This window comes from Leptonychotes weddellii, chromosome 9 (assembly GCF_054177405.1).
Source record: "Leptonychotes weddellii isolate Sample4059 chromosome 9, ASM5417740v2, whole genome shotgun sequence".
Lineage (NCBI taxonomy): Eukaryota > Metazoa > Chordata > Mammalia > Carnivora > Phocidae > Leptonychotes > Leptonychotes weddellii.
The window spans coordinates 74047671-74067010 of record NC_138377.1 but is presented as its reverse complement, the minus strand read 5'-3'; the positions used below and the strand labels follow the sequence as shown (position 1 = coordinate 74067010).

Genomic DNA, 19340 nt, shown 5'->3' with positions numbered 1-19340 from the left:
GTACCCCTTCGGATCCCTACTTTTGTATCTTTGGGGTAAATACCCAGTAGTGCAATTGTTCTTTAGCCAATATTTTGTTTTATTATTTATTTTTAAAATTTGTTTATTTATTTTTAAGTAGGCTCCACACCCAGCCTGGAGCCCAACCTGGGGCTTAAACTTACTACCCTGAGATCAAGACCTGAGCTGAGATCAAGAAACAGACACTCAACTGATTTAACCACCCAGGTGCCCCTCTTTAACCAATATTTTAGATGTATAATTACTGTAGGAGATATGCATTTTTTTAAGATTTTTAAAAATTTTTTATTTATTTGACAGAGAGACAGCGAGAGAAGGAACACAAACAGGGGGAGAGGGAGAGGGAGAAGCAGGCCTCCCACCGAGCAGGGAGCCCGATGCGGGGCTCGATCCCAGGACCCTGGAATCATGAACTGAGCCGAAGGCAGACGCTTAACTACTGAGCCACCCAGGCACCCCAGGAGATATGCATTTTTTAAAAAGATTTTATTTATTTACTTGAGAGAGAGAGAGAGAGAGAAAACATGAGCGTGGGGGAGGGGCAGAGGGAGAGGAGAAGCAGATTCCCCTTTGAGCAGGGAGCCTGACTCGGGGCTTGATCCTAGGACCCTGGGATCATGACCTGAGCTGAAGGCAGATGCTTAACTGACCGAGCCACCCAGGTGCCCTGGAGATATGCATTTTTTTTTTAAGATTTTATTTTTAAGGGTGACTGGGTGGCACAGTTGGTTAAGTGTCTGACTTTTGGTTTTGGCTCAGATCGTGGTCTCAGGGTCTTGAGATCGAGCCCATTGGGCTCCGTGACCAGCACAGAGTCTGCTTGGGTTTCTTTCTCCCTCTCCCTTTGTCCCTTCTACCCTCTACCCCCCACTCTCTCTCTCTCTCAAATAAATAAATATTTATTTATTTATTTTTAAATTAGGAGATAACAGCTTTTTTTTTTAAAAGATTTTATTTATTTGACAGAGAGACACAGCGAGAGAGGGAACACAAGCAGGGGGAGTGGGAGAGGGAGAAGCAGGCTTCCCGCTGAGCAGGGAACCCGTTGTGGGGCTCGATCCCAGGACCCTGGGACCATGACCTGAGCAGAAAGCAGATGCTTAACGACTGAGCCACCCAGGCACCCCAATAAATAAATCTTAAAAAAAGATTTTATTTTTAAGTAATCTCTACACCCAACGTGGGGCTCAAACTTACAACCCTGAGATTAATAGTTGCGTGCTCTTCCAACTGAGCCAGCCAGGAGCCCCTAGGAGGTATGTATTTTTATAGCATAGTAAAATAAGGTGAACACTCTTGTAGCAACCACCCAGGTCATGCAAAAGAACTTGGCAGACATTTCAGAAAATCCCCCACATGCCCCAACTCAATCACAGTCCCTAACTTCTCTCCAAAAGTAAGCACCATTCTGATAATTATATTACACCTGTATCTCTTCCACATAAAGAATTCTGGTTCCTAAGGGCATGAGGGATGTTAGAATGATACTATCCTGTAACTACTCATTTGTTTTATCAACTTTACACATGCACAAGTTTTATGATATTGATACTAGTATCACTACCATCACCAAATTATGATTACTAAAATCAAAGAATATTTTTCTGCATGTATTTCCCAATCTCCCCCTTCTTTTTAATAGTTGTATTATATCTACATTGTCAGATCATGTAGCTATTACATACTGTAACCTAACTCTTTTACCTTCATTTAGTCTTAGTTCTATAAGAAACCATATAATTAATGTTTACTACCAGCTCTTATGTCAGTGACTTTCTAGTCATTTTGATTGTCTGAAGCTCTTCTAGAGTAGATTCATTAGCGGGGGCTCATGGAAGCAACCTTCCCTGAATTCTTGCATGATGTAAGAAATTTATCTGTGCTTTATATTTACAGGTCAGTTTTCCTGGATATAAAATCCTTAATTTGCATTTTCCTTCTTCTAGTATCTTAAATATATTACTCCATTTTTTTCTGGAACAAAATGTTTCTGTTAAAGTCTAAGTATACTAATCTAACTTTCTTAGTTTCTTTCTTTCTTTCTTTCTTTCTTTCTTGGAGAGAAAGAGGGATGCCTGGGTTGCTCAATCAGTTAAGCATCTGCCTTCGACTCAGGTCATGATCCCAGGGTCCTCAGATCAAGCCCCGAGATGGGCTCCCTGCCAGTGGGGAGCCTGCTTCTCCCTCTCCCTCTGCCCTCCCCCTGGCTTATGTTCTCTCTCTCTCTTGCTCACTCTTTCTCTCTCAAATATATAAATAAAGTCTTTAAAAAGAGACAGAGAGAAAGAGAGAGAGCACATGCATGCATGCTCATGCATGGGGTAGAGAGGGGCAGAAGGAGAGGAAATCTTTTTTTTTTTTTAATTTTTATTTATTTATTTTAGAGAGAGAGTGAGAGAGAGAGAGCACAAGAGGGGGGAGCGGGAGAGGGAGAAGCAGACTCCCTGCTGAGCAGGGAGCCCGATGCGGGACTCGATCCCGGGACTCCAGGATCATGACCTGAGCCGAAAGCAGTCGCTTAACCAACTGAGCCACCCAGGCGCCCCGGAGAGGAAATCTTAACTAGTCTCCATGCACAGTGTGGAGCTCAAGGTGGGGCCCCATCTCACAACCCTGAGATCATGACCTGAGCTGAAATCAGGAGTTGGACACTCAACTGACTGAGCCACCCAGGCGCCCCTAACATTATTTCTAATTTTATGTCACAAAGTCTTCTTGCCTGGAAGCCCAAAGTATTTTTTTCTTTTTCTTTAAAGATAAATAATGTTTTGAAAAAGATTATTTATTTATTTATTTGTCTATTTATTAGAGAGAGCACAGCCGGGGGAGCAGCAGGCAGAGGGAGAAACAGGCTCCCTGCTGAGCAGGGAGCCCGATGTGGGACTTGATCCCAGGACCTAAGGATCATGACCCAAGCCAAAGGCAGTTGCCCAACCAACTGAGCTACCCAGGTGCCCTAAAGATAAATAATTTTTTAAAAGATTTTAAGTAATCTCTACCCCCAACATGGGCTCGAAATCACAACCCCAAGATCAAGAGTCGCTTGGTCCACTGACAGAGCCAGCCAGGCACCCCTACAGCATGCCTTTTTTTTTTTTTTTAAAGATTTTATTTATTCATTTGACAGAGAGACAGAGAGCACAAGTAAGCAGAGCAGCAGGCAGGGAGAGAAGCAGGCTCCCTGCTGAGCAGGGAGCCCGATGTAGGGCTCGATCCCAGGACCCCGGGATCATGACCTGAGCTGAAGGCAGACGTTTAGCCGACTGAGCCACCCAGGTGCCCCTACAGCATGCCTTTTTAATAAGTAGTTTTAAGCTTATTTGTTTCTTAAATTTCAGGAATGCTTTCTTGAATTATATTTTTAGTATTCTCTTCCCTTGCTTTGTTTTTATTCTTCAAATGCTTCTATTTTCCTTGTGTTGGATTTTCTTTGCTTGTCCTTATATTTGCCACCTTCAAATCCTTTTACTTTCCTTTTACATGTCTTTTCAGTTTAAAGAATGTTCCTCCTTTTCTCCTCTTTTTCTTGATATCACTTGTATTTATTTGCTTATGTGTTGCTTCCATTTTAGTCTTTTTAAAAAATGGTTTATTAAATTGTATTTCTAATTCTCTTTCAGGTTCTGTCACCTCATTTTTAAATATTTCTAATTCATATTATGTTCTTTTTTATCTTGTATAATATATTTTTTAAGTAGGCTCCATGCCCAATGTGGGGCTTGAACTCAAGACCCTGAGATCAAGAGTTGGCTCTACCAACTGGGCCAGTCAGGCACCCCTCTTGTAATATATATATTTTTAAGATTTAATTTATTTATTTTAGAGAGAGAGAGCAGGGGGAGAGGCAGAGGGAGAGAATCTGAAGCGGACTCAGTGCTGAGCATAGGACTCAATCCCATGACCCTGAGATTATGAGCCAAAATCAAGAGTGGGTCACTTAACCAATTGAGTTGTCCAGGCGCCCCTCTTGTATAATATTTTTAATGACTTTTAGCTTGTTATGCAATGCTACATTTGAGTGTTGTTCTGTTTTTGAGTATGTCTCTTTTTCATGATTTCATTGGGATGTTATTCTGCTTTTTATTCTCTTTTTCCTTATAATAAACTTGTATGGGATTTGAGTGGCATGCTTTTTTGTTGCCCATATTTACGTGAAAGTAGTTTTCCTAAAATTTTGGTAGGAGGCTTGATTCGATTGGTTTTTTAACTTCACAGAGCTCCCTCTTTTCTTGTTTCTGTATCATGTTAAAACTATTGTGATTTTCTTTCTGAGGTTTCCTGACTCTATTTTTCTGCCGCACTTTGATCTTGAGCTTCTCTTTCCTTCTTTTTTGTTGTCCGTGTCCTGCTCAGTTTTGACTCCATTTCTAGCGGTTTCCCCTCAGTGTGTGACCCTATCCAGGAAGGGAGGCATGGTTGGTTATTTTCTGGAATATAGGGTCTAGGCTGTTCCAGCCAACATAAACCTTTACATTATGGGTCCCTTACACTCTTTTGCTAATGGAGTGGGCAAAACCCTCTCAGTTTCAGTCATTGTTCTCAAATTGGCCCTTGCTTTCTAAGGAATAACTGCTGGCTATTTTAGGGGTTTCTTTTTAGGTCTGTCACATGTCCCATTGTTTCTATTTTTTCTTACATGGATCCCAAAAGCTCTTGCTGGTTTGTCCTCACCAGCTTGTAAGGTTCACAGGATACTTTGTCACCGAGTTTTATTGCAAATATTTTCAAGGCTCCGAGCTCATTTATTCTGTTTTTGTGTGGGAATTTGGGCAGATCTAAAAACTATGCCACCACAGCTGCTGCTGCCATCTTCCCAGAATCTTGGTATACATTTGTTTTCACTGAAAAGTCTAATACTGTGGCTTCCTTCTTGGGTGCACTCTTTCTCTGGTCACTTGCTCTGAGGTAAGACAGCTGTCATTGTCAGAACACTCAGGCAGCCCTACTGAGATGTCAACCTGGCAAAAAAACCTTAGAACTCCCACCAATAACCTGTGAGGGACTGTATCTTGCCAATAACCACATGAGTAACCTTGGAAGTGCATCCTCCCCAGTCAGGCCTTCAGATAACCTGCCCCAGCCAACAGCCTGACTGAAATCTCATGACAAACTCTGAACCGTAACTACCCAGGTAAACTGACCCTTGACTCCTGATCCTCAGAAATTGTGAAGTAATAAATGTTTGCTGCCTTAAGCTTCTAAGTTTTGAGGTAATTTGTGATCTAGTAATGGATAACAAATATACTTATAAACAAAGATGATCTCACTTTGTGGGCCTAGATATCTTACTGAATTCAGGGATGTTTTTCTAACATCTTATTATAGAGAAGTTTAAACATACAACAAAGTCAAAAGGTTTTACAGTGAATTCCCATAGACCTACCACCTAGATCCTATCAACATTTTTCTGTGGCTTTTAATGACATCATATAGACTTGTAGGAAAACATACTATCTGTAATAGTTCAAAATATTTACAGAATTACGGATTCCAAGTTTGCCACTTTTCAAGGCAAACTGTTCCCCTTTTTAGATAGTTCTGTTTATTTAAATGTTCATCTTTATTTTGAGTTGAACTTCATTTTACTGAATTTTCCATATGTTGATCCTCCCATGGTGCCATGGAGAATAAATCCTTTCCTTCTCCCAAGTGGTAGCCCTTTGACTTTCTGGACGTGTTATGACTTCTCTGAATCTCCTTTTACCCCCAGGCCCCCCATTTCTTGCCTTTTCCCTGTTCTCCTGCTTGGGCTTTTTTTTTTTTTTTTTTAAATATTTATTTATTTGACAGAGAGAGACACAGCGAGAGAGGGAACACAAGCAGGGGGAGTGGGAGAGGGAGAAGCAGGCTTCCCGCTGAGCAGGGAGCCTGATGTGGGGCTCGATCCCAGGACCCTGGGATCAGGACCTGAGCCGAAGGCAGACGCTTAATGACTGAGCCACCCAGGCGCCCCATGCTTGTGCTTTTTTTACAGCTGGTGCTGGCTAATGGGAAGCACTGGTGGAAGATAAAGAGAGGGAGAGTCCCAGATATTCACAGCCTTTTCCCCCTTTGCACCCTCGGTGGTATCTCCAACATTGACCCATGGCTTCATTGCCAGCCTGCCAGGCCTGCCATGGTTTCAGTTTCTATAGAATGATCCTGGCCTCAGGAATACCACTTGTTCTCTTTGTTCCTCCAGCTTAGATGTAGTAGAGCATTCCTGCTGTTGATCATCTCTGGACTACCTCACCATCCACTGTTAACTTCTCATCTCCTCCATCAGTATGTAATTAATTTCCTGCATTAAATTCCATCTGTTTCAAATACTTAGAGTGTTTCCATTTTCCTGGTTAGATCCTGACTGATATAGGGGTATACCACATACTTTTTGAGATATATCATAAGAGGGTACCTGTAGTGTTTATCACAAGCATGTGTGATTTCTTCCAGAGACGGGAAATGATATTGCATGGATTTATCTTGTGTTATCTGTGCCCTGCCACCCATGTCATGCCTGAGGGTATAAGGGAAACCCTGTTTTCAGATATGCAGTTGGAATTAGATGATGAAAACTTAAAATGATGATATATTTTTTTAAGATTTTATTTATTTATTTGATAGAGACAGCAAGAGAGGGAACAAAGCAGGGGGAGTGGGAGAAGGAGAAGCAGGCTTCCCACCGAGCAGGGAGCCCAATGCAGGGCTCAATCCCAGGACCCTGGGATATGACCTGAGGAAAGGCAGACACCTAACGACTGAGCCACCCAGGTGCCCCAAAATGATGATATTTTAGAAAATGGTATATTAATGAATTGTAACTGATGGAAAGGAAGTGGTCTTTGGAGTGATATCCTATAAATGAAATCAGAAGAAACTTGATAACCAAAGAGGAATTAGGAAGTCAAAGTCAGGCAGATGACTGAAAGTTGAATGTACATTGAAAATCTCTCTTCAGGGGCACCTGGGTAGCTCAGTCAGTTAAGCATCTGACTTGGGCTCAGGTCTTGATCTCAGGGTCCTTGGGTCAAGCTCTGCACTCAACAGGGAGTCTTCTTCTTCCTCTGCCCCAACCCCTCCCCCTGCTCATGCTCTCTCTCTCAAATAAATAAATAAATAAATAAATAAAATCTTTAAAAAAGAAAAGAAAAGAAAATCTCCCTTCAAGGGTGCCTAGGTGGCTCAGTCAGTTAAGTGTCTGCCTTTGGCTCAGGTCATGATCTCAAGGTCCTGGGATCAAGCCCACTAAGCAGGGAGTTTGCTTGTCCCTCTCCCTTTGCCCCGCCCCCCACCCCCGCTTATGCTCTCTCTCAAATAAATAAATAAAATCTTTTTTTTTTAAAGATTTTATTTATTTGACAGAGAGAGATACAGCGAGAGAGGGAACACAAGCAGCGGGAGTGGGAGAGGGAGAAGCAGGCTTCCCGCTGAGCAGGGAGCCCGATGCGGGGCTCGATCCCAGGACCGTGGGATCATGACCTGAGCCGAAGGCAGACGCTTAACAACTGAGCCACCCAGGCGCCCCAATAAATAAAATCTTAAAAAAAAAAAAGAAAGAAAAGAAAATCTCCCTTCAGTAAGAAGAAAAAAAGGCCCAGTTGTGATGGAAGGCAAGCAGCAGTAATATTGTGTGACTCATTGCTCATGTTTAAGGACAACAGGGAAATCAAAGCATTGTGCATTAGTACCACTTCTCATCATATGACCTTGGTTAAATGTTCTTTTTTTAAAAGATTTATTTATTTGTTTTAGAGAGAGAGGGAGCACATGCATGCACCGAAGTGGAGAGAGGGACAGAGGGAGGGAGAGAATCCCAAACCAACTTCCCACTAAGTGCAGAGCCCTATGCAGGACTTGATCTCATGACCCTGAGATCATGACCTGAGCCAAAATCAAGAGTTGGACGGTCAACCAACAGAGCCACCCAGTCACCCTGATGTCAGTTAAATATTATATTGTAGTTTTTCTAAAATCTTAACAATATATCGTGGTTATTTTCATTCATCTCTGTCTATGGTGCAGGTGCTGACTGAATAATAGGGATTAGGGAAGAATGAGGAATAAATACATGAATTTCAAAAAATGTTTCTGGAAATCACCATCATGCAAACATGATCTCAACACTACATAAAATAGTGGAATAAATATTTTAAAAGAAAAATATGTAGCCTCTAAAGGATGAAGGAATTCTGACTAATCAACAGCAGTGATGAATTATAAATAGTGGACCTTGCCAGATTGGTGTTAACGGTTTTCTGGGGGGTTTCTGGATTATGAATTCCAGGAACAAGAGAAGAGAAGTGTTAGATATTCTATATTGGGCTATCAGTAAAGCATTTTGATCTAGCATCTTGTGAAATCTCAATTACGAAATTAACTTATAGTGATTTCCAGGTGAGAGTGGTAACTGGAAAATTTCAAGGAAGACTTAGAGGAACAAATGAGCAATGACAGGGAATTTTTTAAAACTTTTTTTATTGTGAAATATACATAGAAGTTTATATAATGAAAATTCACTGTTTAAAGAAAAATCTAAAGTGAACACCCAGTTCAAGAACTAGAACATTTCCACTACCATAGAATATTACCTTGTATCCATTTTCTTTTTTTTTTTTTTAAAGATTTTATTTATTTATTTGAGAGAGAGCATGAGAGGGAAGAGGGTCAGAGGGAGAAGCAGACTCCCCACTGAGCAGGGAGCCCGATGCAGGACTCGATCCCAGGACTCCAGGATCATGACCTGAGCCGAAGGCAGTCGCTTAACCAACTGAGCCACCCAGGCGCCCACCTCGTATCCATTTTCTATTACAACTACCTCCACCAACCCACCCCTAGAAATAACCATTATCCTGACTTTTATGGCAATCATATCCATGCTTTTCTCTACAGGGTCACCATCCACCTATGAATTCCCCAACAGGCAAGTAGCTTTGCCTGGTTTTGAACTTTATATATAGAATTATAAAGTATGCATTCTTTCGTACTGACCTCTTTTAATGCAATATTATTTTGTTGTTATATGTTGTATATGGCTATGTCTCATTAATTTTCATTTTTGGTATATACCACAATTTATCTATCGCTGTGTCTGTGATGATACCATTCAGGAGGGAGTGACAGAAATTTCTACTGATGAAAAGATTACTTCTCAAATCAGTGTCTTTCAAAGTCTGACCCAGGGCTGCCAGCATCACAACCTCTGTGTGCCGATTTATAATGCAGATTCTGGGGCTCCTCTCAAGCCCTTCTGAATCAATTGCTGGAGCTGGGCTCAAGGAATCTGCCCTTGAAAAGCTTCCCAGATGGTACCCTAAAGTAAGCCCCCTGTCACAGTTTGCTCCACCAAACTGGCTATGTGTGAAGCTTCCACCCTCTACCACAAACTTGTGGCTCTGTTCTCAGAGCCTGGGGTTCAGTAAGTTTAGGGTGAAGCCTGAGAATATATGTAGTTAAAAAGCAGGCATAGGGGTGCTTGTGTAGCCCAGTCCGTTAAGCATCTGTCTTCGGCTCAGGTCAGGATCCCGGGGTCCTGGGATCGAGCCCCGCGTCGGGCTCCCCGCTCAGCGGAGAGCCTGCTTCTCCCTCTCCTGCTCCCCCAGCTGTGCTCTCTCTTTCTCTGTCAAATAAATAAGTAAAATCTTTAAAAAAAAAAAAAAAGGCAGGTACAAGTCCAGCAAGCACAGAGGATATTTGGACATACCAACTTGTCCAGTGTGACTGGCAATGAGAATTTTTTTCCCTAGCAATTTATGAAAATGGTCATGAAACTCTCTAATTTATTAAATATTCCATCAGTCTATTATTTATTTACTTTATGCAAACAATGTGCAAAGTATTGTGAGAAGTGGGAAGATAAATTAGACATAACTTTTATATTTAAGGCTTTTAAAATTTTTTTTTTATTTTAAGTAATCTCTACACCCGATGTGGGGCTCAAACTCACGACCCTGAGATCAAGAGTCAGATGCTCCACTGACTGAGCCAGCCAGGCCACCCCTATGTTTAAGGCTCTTACAATTGAAAAAATAAGATGCATGGAAATAATTGTTGTAATGACATGGCTCTCAGTTTCACATGCCGGGACCTTCTAGTAAGGACCTTAGAATAGGTGAGACCAGGATAAAGCATGAGGGGGCTGGGATGAAGCCCCATCACTGAATCCAAATCAAATCATTTGGGGATCAGTCTCTGAAGGTCCCAAAGTGAGGGGTTCAGGACATGGTTACAGGATTTCTCATCAGCAGATACTGGCCAACAAGTAGAAGAGAAAAAATCCTATGAGTCAGTGTAAGTAATACTGCATAAAGGGATGGTTAGAAACTTTGTAAGGGGTCAGAGCGTTGACTTGACTGAAAAACAGGCTCCAGGGGCAGGATGCAACCCTGGAAGGAAACTGGAGTGAGAATCAAGGACCCAGGCCGGAGGTCTTTGTCTAGACTGATCATGCACACTGGAGGGGTAAACAGGAAGACTCAATTCAGTGTTCCTGCAGACATCCAGCACTGTCCACAGCAGGCCAAGGGCAGCAGTCTATATCCTCAGTAGAGGAAAAGGAACAGGTATTGTACCAGGCAAGGTCCTCATTAGTTTGGGGCTGATGGGGCAGAATCTGTAGGTAGCAGGCTCTCAGTGCCTACAAAGGTCTGGGGCAGGGGCTGGAATAAGCAGGACGCAGTTCATAAAAATGTGATTTGATCCAATTTGACTAGAGTTAACAAGAGAGAAGGACAAATCAGGAAAAGTTTCATGGAGGAGTGAGAATTTGAAAAGAGCTTGAGAAATCAATGCTAAGTAGGGAAAATGAAACCTACTGGTCAGAGTTAACAAGGTCACTTCTGGAGCACTTCTCAGGATTAGGAATTGTGTAACAATTCATCAAAATTTTGGTTCAGTGACAAAGTTAAGTTTTTTCACTATTTGTGTGCAATTGAATCCTAGAATTTTTAGAAATCTGGAATGTTTGCCATTTGATCTCAGTGACTTTTTTCCCGGTATCTTATTATAAAAATGTCAAACATAGACACAAATTATTTTACAGTGAATGCTATATCCACTATGTAGATTCTACAATTGCCATTTCATTGTTTCATGATTTTCAGAGTAAGTTAGAGACAACAGAATACTTCGCCCAAACACTTGAGCATATGTAATATTAAATAGTAGTTGGTATTTGGTTATTTTTTAGATAAAATTTACATACCATGAAAGGTACAATCATAAATGTACCATTTGATGAGTTATGACAAATGTACACAACTATGTAACCCCAAACTTCTATGAAGATTCAGAAGATCCTGAGCAATCTAGAAAGTTCTCTCATGGCCTTTCTCAGAAACATTGCCCCCTCCACCCTCCAGAGGCAACCTCTGTTCTGATTTTTTCCATCATAGATTAATTTTGCCTATCCTAGAACTTCATATAGACATATTGTACAACATGTATTCTTTTTTTATTATTAGTTGCAGAGGTAGAATTTAGTCATTTATCAGTTGCATATAACACCCAGTGCTCATTATATCACGTGCCCTCCTTAATGCGCATCACCTAGTTACCCTATCCCCTTACCCCCTCCACTCCAGCAACCCTGTTTGTTTCCTAGAGTTCAGTGTCTCTTATGGTTTGCCTCCTTCTCAATTTTCATCTTACTTTATTTTTCCTTCCCTTCCCTTATGTTCATCTGTTTTTTTCTTAAATTCCACCATGAAATCATATGGTATTTGTCTCTCTCTGATTAACTTATTTCACTTAGCATAATACCCTCTAGTTCCATCCACGTCATTGCAAATGGCAAGATTTCATTCTTTTTGATGGCTGAATACTATTCCATAGTATATATATACCACCTCTTCTTCATCCATTCATCTGTCAATGGACTTCTGGGCTCTTTCCATAGTTTGGCTATTGTGGACATTGCTGCTATAAAAATTGGGGTGCATGTGCCCCTTCGAATCATTATGTTTATTTCCTTTGGATAAATACCTAGTAGTGCAATTGCTGGGTCATAGGGTAGCTCTATTTTTAACTTTTTGAGGAACCTCCGTACTGTTTTCCAGAGTAGCTGCACCAGTTTGCATTCCCACCAACAGTGTAAGCAGTTTCCCCTTTCTCCACAACCTTGCCAACATCTTTTGTTTCCTGAGTTGTTAATTTTAGCCATTCTGACTGGGGTGAGGTGGTATCTCATTGTGGTTTTGATTTGTATTTCCCTGATGCCAAGTGATGTTGAGCATTTTTTCATGTGTCTGTTGGCCATTTGTAACAACATGTACTCTTTTTAGTAAGGCTTCTTTCATTCAGGGTATTGTTTTTGAGACTTATCCATGTTGTTCCAAGTAGTTTGTCCGTTTTTGTTGAAGAATAGCCTTTCATTATATGGTTATATCACAGTTTATGTTTTCTGATTTGAATGTTTTTTATTTTGACATAATTTCAGATTACAGAAAAGTTACAAGAATAGCACATAGAATTCCTGAATATCCTTCACACAGATTCTCCAATTGTTAACATTTACCTACACTTGCTTATCTCTTTTGCCCTCTCTACTTTTTTTCTGAATTGTGTCAAGTTGCATGCATGATACCCCTTTCCCCCCTCATACTTCAGTGTATATTACCTACAATAAACAAGAAATTTCTTATACTACCAGCATACATTTAACAAAATTAGGGGATGAGAGGGGCACAATATGATTTTATAATCTATAGGCTTTGTTCAAATGTTGCCAATTATCTCAATAATATCCTTGATAGCAAAAGAAAATCCAAGATTATGAGTTGTTATGTCTCTTTAGTCTTCTTTATTCTGGATCATTTCCTGAATCTTTCTTTATATTTCATGACACTGACTCTTTTTTTTAAGAATATAGGCAAGTTATTTTTTTAAAATTTTTAAGTTGGCTCTATGCCCCACATGGGGCTTGAACTCGCAACCCTGAGATCAAGAGTCACATACTCTATTGACTGAGCCAGCCAGGTGCCCCCAGGCAAGTTATTTTTTAACTAAATTTTTAATGTGAGATAATTATAGAGTTGCATGCAGTTCTTTTTTTTTTTTTTTTTTTTAAGATTTTATTTATTTATTTGAGAGAGAGAATGAGAGACAGAGAGCATGAGAGGGAGGAGGGTCAGAGGGAGAAGCAGACTCCCTGCTGAGCAGGGACCCTGATGCGGGACTCGATCCCGGGACTCCAGGATCATGACCTGAGCCGAAGGCAGTCGCTTAACCAACTGAGCCACCCAGGTGCCCGAGTTGCATGCAGTTCTAAGGAATATTACAGGGAGAGCTCATGTACCCTTTCCCTAGTTTGCCCCATTGGTAACATCTTGCAAAACTGTGGCATAACATCAAAAGCAGGATATTGACCTTAATACAGTCAAGATATGGAACATTTCCATCACCAGAAGCATCCTTCATGTTGCCCTTTTATAGCCACCTTCATTTTCTTCTCACCCTTATCTCCTCCTTAATCCTGGAAAGCAGTACTCTGTTCTCCATTTCTATAATTTTGTTTCAAGAAAGTTATATAGATAGAACCATATGGTATGTAACCTTTTGGATTGGCTTTTTTCACCCAGCATAGTTCTCTGGAGATTCATGTAGGTTGTTGCATGCAGCAATCTTTCCTTCTCGCTGAGTAGTATTTCATGGTATGGATCTGTTGAAAGACATCTGGGGTGTTTCCAATTTTTTACTATGACGCATAAAGCTACTATAAACACTTACATACAGGTTTTTCTGTGATTCTAATTCTTTATTTCTCTGGAGAACTGCCCAGGACTGCAACTGCTGAATTGTATGATAGTTACATGTTTAGTTTTTAAAGAAACTGTCAGATTGTTTTCCAAAGTGGCTATACCATTTTGCATTCCCAGCAGCAATGTATGAGCAAAGCAGTTTCACCAAATCTTCAGTAACACTTGGTATTGTCTGTATTTTTTATTTTAGCAGTGTGAGTGGGGTGAGGTGGTAGCTCATCATGATTTTATTTTGCATTTCCCTAATGGCTAACGATGTCGAACATCTTTTCATGTGTTTATTTGCCATCTATGTATCTTCCTTGTTGAAATGTCTCTTTATGTCTTTTGTCTATGGATTCTTTGCTTTTGGACTGTTTTCTATTTATATTGTTTCCCATTTACTGTTAAGTTTGTTGTTCTCACTGTTATCTCCATTGCTTAAAGTGCAAAGAGCTAGCATTGCTTTTGTTTGTTTGTTTTGTCACTAGATGTCTTGGATGAGCCATTCAAGGAATATCACGTGTCCAACTGGATGCAGCCTATCCCTTTGCACACTGATGCAAACACTGCTGTCACTTAACTGAGGCCTTATTTCCAGACCAGATTGTGCTGATTTGAGCAAAGTTGGCAAGAGTGAGCAGCTTGGCTGAATTCTCATGAGTGGCTTCAATAGAACTGCTGGTGACCCATCTTGCTTTCATGGATGTGACAAGGCAAAAGGCTACTGTTGGGTTTTGAGAGTTGTTAATGTATTTAAATACTTGTCCTGGGCGCCTGGGTGGCTCAGTCGTTAAGCGTCTGCCTTCGGCTCAGGTCATGATCCCAGGGTCCTGGGATCGAGTCCCACATTGGGCTCCCTGCTCGGCAGGAAGCCTGCTTCTCCCTCTCCCACTCCCCCTGCTTGTGTTCCTGCTCTCGCTATCAATCTGTCAAATAAATAAATAAAATCTTTAAAAAAAAAAAATACTTGTCCTTGGTCGCATATATGGTTTGCAAATATTTTATTTCAGTCTATAGTCTGCCTTTTCATCCTCTTAACGAAGTCTTTCAGAGAGTTTTTCATTTTGATGAAGTAAAATTCATCAGCTTATTTTCATGGATAATGCTTTTGGTTTCAAGTCTAAAAACTCTTTGCCTAGATCTATATCCCAAAGATTTTCTGCTATATTTTTTCCTGAGCGTCTTATAGTTTTACAGTTTACATTTAAGTCCACAATCCACTTTGAGTTAATTTATTATGTGGTGCAAGACTTAGGTCAAAGTACATTTTTCTCCTTATAGATGTGCAGATACTCTAGCATGATTTGTTGAAAAGGTTATCTTTCTTATTTCTTTTGTAATTCAGCTGGTCTTTGTGACCTTGGATTAAGCAATGGTTGCCTAGATATCATATCAAAAGCACAAGCCACAAAATAAAAAATATATATGGGGGTGTCTGGCAGGCTCAGTTTGTGGACCTCTTCATCTCAGAGTTGTGAGTTCCAGCCCCATGTTGGGTGTAGAGATTAATTAAAAATAAAATCTTAAAAAAAGAGAGAAAAATATATATATGAATTGGACTTTATAAAAATTAAACTCTGTGCTTTGGGGCGCCTGGGTGGCTCAGTCATTAAGCGTCTGCCTTTGGCTCAGGTCATGATCCCAGGGTCCTGGGATTCCGGGGTCCTGGGATTGAGCCTTGCATTGGGCTCCCTGCTCTGTGGGGGGGCCTGCTTCTCCCTCTCCCACTCCCCCTGCTTGTGTTCCCTCTCTCGCTGTGTCTCTCTCTGTCAAATAAATGAAATCTTTAAAAAAAACCCAAAAAAACAAAAAAAACTTTGTGCTTCATAGATTACAATGCTAGATTTATCCATAAATATTTCTCTTCTTTTCTGAGTGATCTAAATGGTATTGTATTTTAATCTAAGTGTCCACATGTTCATTGCTAGTATATAAAAATGCAGTTTATTTTTATATGGTTATCTTATATCCTAAGATCTTGCTGACCTCGCATACTGGTTCTTAAATTTCTTTGGTAGATTTCTTTTCCTTGTTTTTTTTTTTTTTTTTTTTGTCACAGAGAGAGGGAGAGAGAGCAAGAGCAGGGGCAGCGGCAGGCAGAGGGAGAAGCAGACTCCCTACTGAGAAGGGAGCCCGATGTGGGGCTCGATCCCAGGACCCTGGGGTCATGACCAGAGACGAAGGCAGACACTGAACCCACTGAGCCACCCAGGTGTCCCTCCTTGTTTTTTCTATGTAACAATCATGTCATCTGCAAATGGGACAGTTTTATTTCTTCCTTTCCAATTCGAATGCCTTTTATTTCCCTTACTTGCCTTAAAGTACTTCTAGAACTGCCAGCATTCTGCTGTCTCAAATATTTCCTCTACATATATTTAAAACATCAGACGGTGATTGTCTTAGTCCATTTGGACTGCTATAACAAAATACCATAGACTGGGTGGCTTTTATTTATTTTTTTTAAAGATTTTGTTTATTTATTTGAGAGGCAGAGAGAGAGCACAAGCAGGACAGGGAGGAGCAGAGGGAGAGGGAGAAGCAGACTCCCTGCTGAACAGGGAGCTTGACATGGGCCTTAAACCTAGGACCCTGGGATCATGACCTGACAAGGGCAGACACTTAACTGACTGAGCCACCCAGGTGCCCCAGATTGGGTGGCCTCTAAACAGCAAAAATTTCTCATAGTTCTGGAGGAAGCAAGTTCTGGTGAAGACCCTCTTCTGGGTTGCGGATTACTGACTTCTCACTGTGTCCTCACATGGTGGAAGGGGCTAGGGAGCTCTATAGGGTCTTTTTTATAAAGCCGCTACTTCCATTCATAAGAACTATGACCACATGACCTAATCACCTTCAGAAGGCCCCACCTCCTAATACCATTACCTTGTGCATTAGGTTTTCACCATATGAATTTTGGAGGGACACAACATTCAGTCCATAATAGTGGTATAATTTTTGCTTCAACTGTCAAACATAATCGGGAGGAATATGTTCGACAAGCATACCACAAACACTAAGTCAAACAAAATCAAGAGGAGAAAATATATATATATATTATATTTATATATAAATTATATATAAATATAATATATATTATATAATATATAAATATATTATATATTATATTTATATATTATATATATTTATTTATATATATTATATATATTTATTTATATATATTTATATATTATATATATGTATTTTTTTATTTACTTATTTGACAGAGAGAGAGAGCACAAGAAGGGGGAGCTGCAGAGGGAGAGGGAGGAGCAGGCTCCCCACTGAGCAGGGAGCCAGATGTGGGGCTCGATCCCAGGACCCTGAGATCATGACCTGAGCTGAAGGCAGATGTTTAACTGACTGAATCACCCAGGCGCCCCTACCTGACATATATTTTTACTTATCGTGTTCTTTTTTCTTTCTTGATGTTCAAAAGTACCTTCTTCTACAATTTCTTTTCTTTTTTTTTTTAAAGATTTTTTTTTTTTTATTTGAGAGAGAGAGAATGAGAGAGAGCACATGAGAGGGGGGAGGGTCCGAGGGAGAAGCAGACTCCCTGCCGAGCAGGGAGCCTGATGCGGGACTCGATCCAGGGACTCCAGGATCATGACCTGAGCCGAAGGCAGTCGCTTAACCAACTGAGCCACCCAGGCGCCCTACAATTTCTTTTCTGTTTAGAGAACTCCTTTAGCTATTCTTTTAGGACAGGTCTTATGACTACATAGTCTCTTAGTTTTTCCTCATCTGACAGTATCTTGATTTCCCCTTCAACCCTGAAAGATATTTTCACTGAGTATAGGATTCTGAGTTGTCAATTCTTTCATCATTGTAAAAATATTGTGCCACTCTCTTCCCGCCTCCATGGTTTCTGATAAGAAATTCACTGTCGGGCGCCTGGGTGGCTCAGTTGGTTAAGCGACTGCCTTCGGCTCAGGTCATGATCCCGGAGTCCCGGGATCGAGTCCCGCATCGGGCTCCCTGCTCGGCAGGAAGCCTGCTTCTCCCTCTGACTCTCCCCCCTCTCATGTGCTCTCTGTCTCTCTCATTCTCTCCGTCTCAAATAAATAAATAAAATCTTTAAAAAAAAAAAAAAAAAAAAAGAAATTCACTGTCATTTAGGGGTACTTGGCTGGCTAAGTTGGTAGAGCATGTGACTCTTGATTTTGGGGTTGTGAATTTGAGCCCCATGTTGGGTGTAGAAATTACTTAAAATAAATAAATAAAAATTTTTGAAAAGAAATTCACTGTCATCTGAATTATTTTTCCTCAATAGGAAATGTGTCATCCCTGTCATTTTAGTGTTGTCTCTATTGTCTTTTTTTCATTCAGTTAGAGATCTTGATTCCTCGTGATTCTCCATTGAAACCTGGACATTTTCATCTGTGTCTTCAAATATGATTCTGGGTCTTATTTAAGCCTGTTTTAGTTGGCGTTCTCTGATAGCACTCCAGCAGGGGAAGGGGATGTGCCATCTTGTTACTGTCAGGTAGAGGTAGAAATTCAGGTTCTTCACTTGATTTCCATTGATATCTGAATGTGGAGGGTTCCTGTTAGGCTGGTGGGAGGTTTGAGCTCCATATCTCCACATGGTCTCCACTGATGCCCTGGGGTAGGAGTTCTTGCTACCCCAAGATAGGATGAAAGTCCTGGTTCCCTACTTGGCTTTCTTTGATACTATCTCATAGGGGTGTTGGGGCACCTTGTTATAGGCTGCAAGGGTGAAAATTTAGGCTCCCCAGTCAGCCTTTGCTGACGTGGATGTGGGCTGGGCCATAGTTTTTTTCCTGTGTTATTTGGCTGGAGTGTGGTATTGTGTAAAAATTTTCTGTCTTGCCAGGCTGCCCTCTTCCTCGTTTTTTGGCTTAAAAAATGGGCTTTTGTTGGGGCTTTTTTATCTGTACCTATTGGTTTCAAGTTTGCCAACTTCTTCAGATCCAGGGATCTGAAAGAAAGAAAACAAAAAGAAAACCCAGGGATCTCACAAGACAAAAGAAGAAAAACACAAGACAAAAAGAAAACCCAGGGCTCTCACCACCATGTCATTCCTGTTGTCCTGAGGTTCCTTGCTGGTTTGTCTTCTCTCCACCATTCAGAGTCTTATGTTTGTTTTCTATATAGTGTTTAGGGGTTTTAGTTGTAATTAGTAGGAGGAATGAAGAAGTTTGTTTACTCACCTTCCTGTAAACCTAGTTGTTTTTTGAGCTAATGTCTCTCAATTTGACTTTCTCTGGTGTTAGATTTAGGTCATGTTAGTTTAGCTGTAGTTCCACAGAAGTGATGCCGAGTTCTTTTCAGCGCATTGTAGAAGAACGCTCATGCTGTTAATTAATACCATTACCAGTGATGTTAACTTCCCTTGCTTTTGTTCACTTGGTTAAGGTGATGTTTGCCAGGCTTTTCCACTATGAAGTTACTTTTTTACCTTTTACAGTTAATAAGTATTTTGTATGGAAATACTTTGACACTGTGTAAATACCCTCTTACTCTTCAAACTTTCACCTGCTAGTTTTAGCATCATGCATTGATGATACTTGCCTGAATCAATTATTATGGTTTTGAAATGATTATTTTCCAATCTTATCATTCCTTTCTCATTTATTAATTTAC

The 19340-nt window shown here is 40.6% G+C and overlaps 1 protein-coding gene across 2 annotated transcripts in view; it reads left to right on the top strand.

Annotated features, from left to right (window-relative positions):
* EXD1 (exonuclease 3'-5' domain containing 1) overlaps positions 1–19340 on the top strand; it is a 78722-nt gene that overhangs the window by 48252 nt on the left and 11130 nt on the right. Inside the window, exon 12 of one of the 2 annotated variants that reach the window (XM_081830956.1) lies at positions 14225–14475. The exons of the other annotated variant lie outside the window; for it this stretch is intronic. Coding sequence (XP_081687082.1) covers positions 14225–14320 — 96 coding nt within the window. The 3' untranslated portion in view covers positions 14321–14475. Of the gene's footprint in view, positions 1–14224; positions 14476–19340 lie in introns of those variants that run through there. 2 annotated transcript variants of the gene reach the window in all.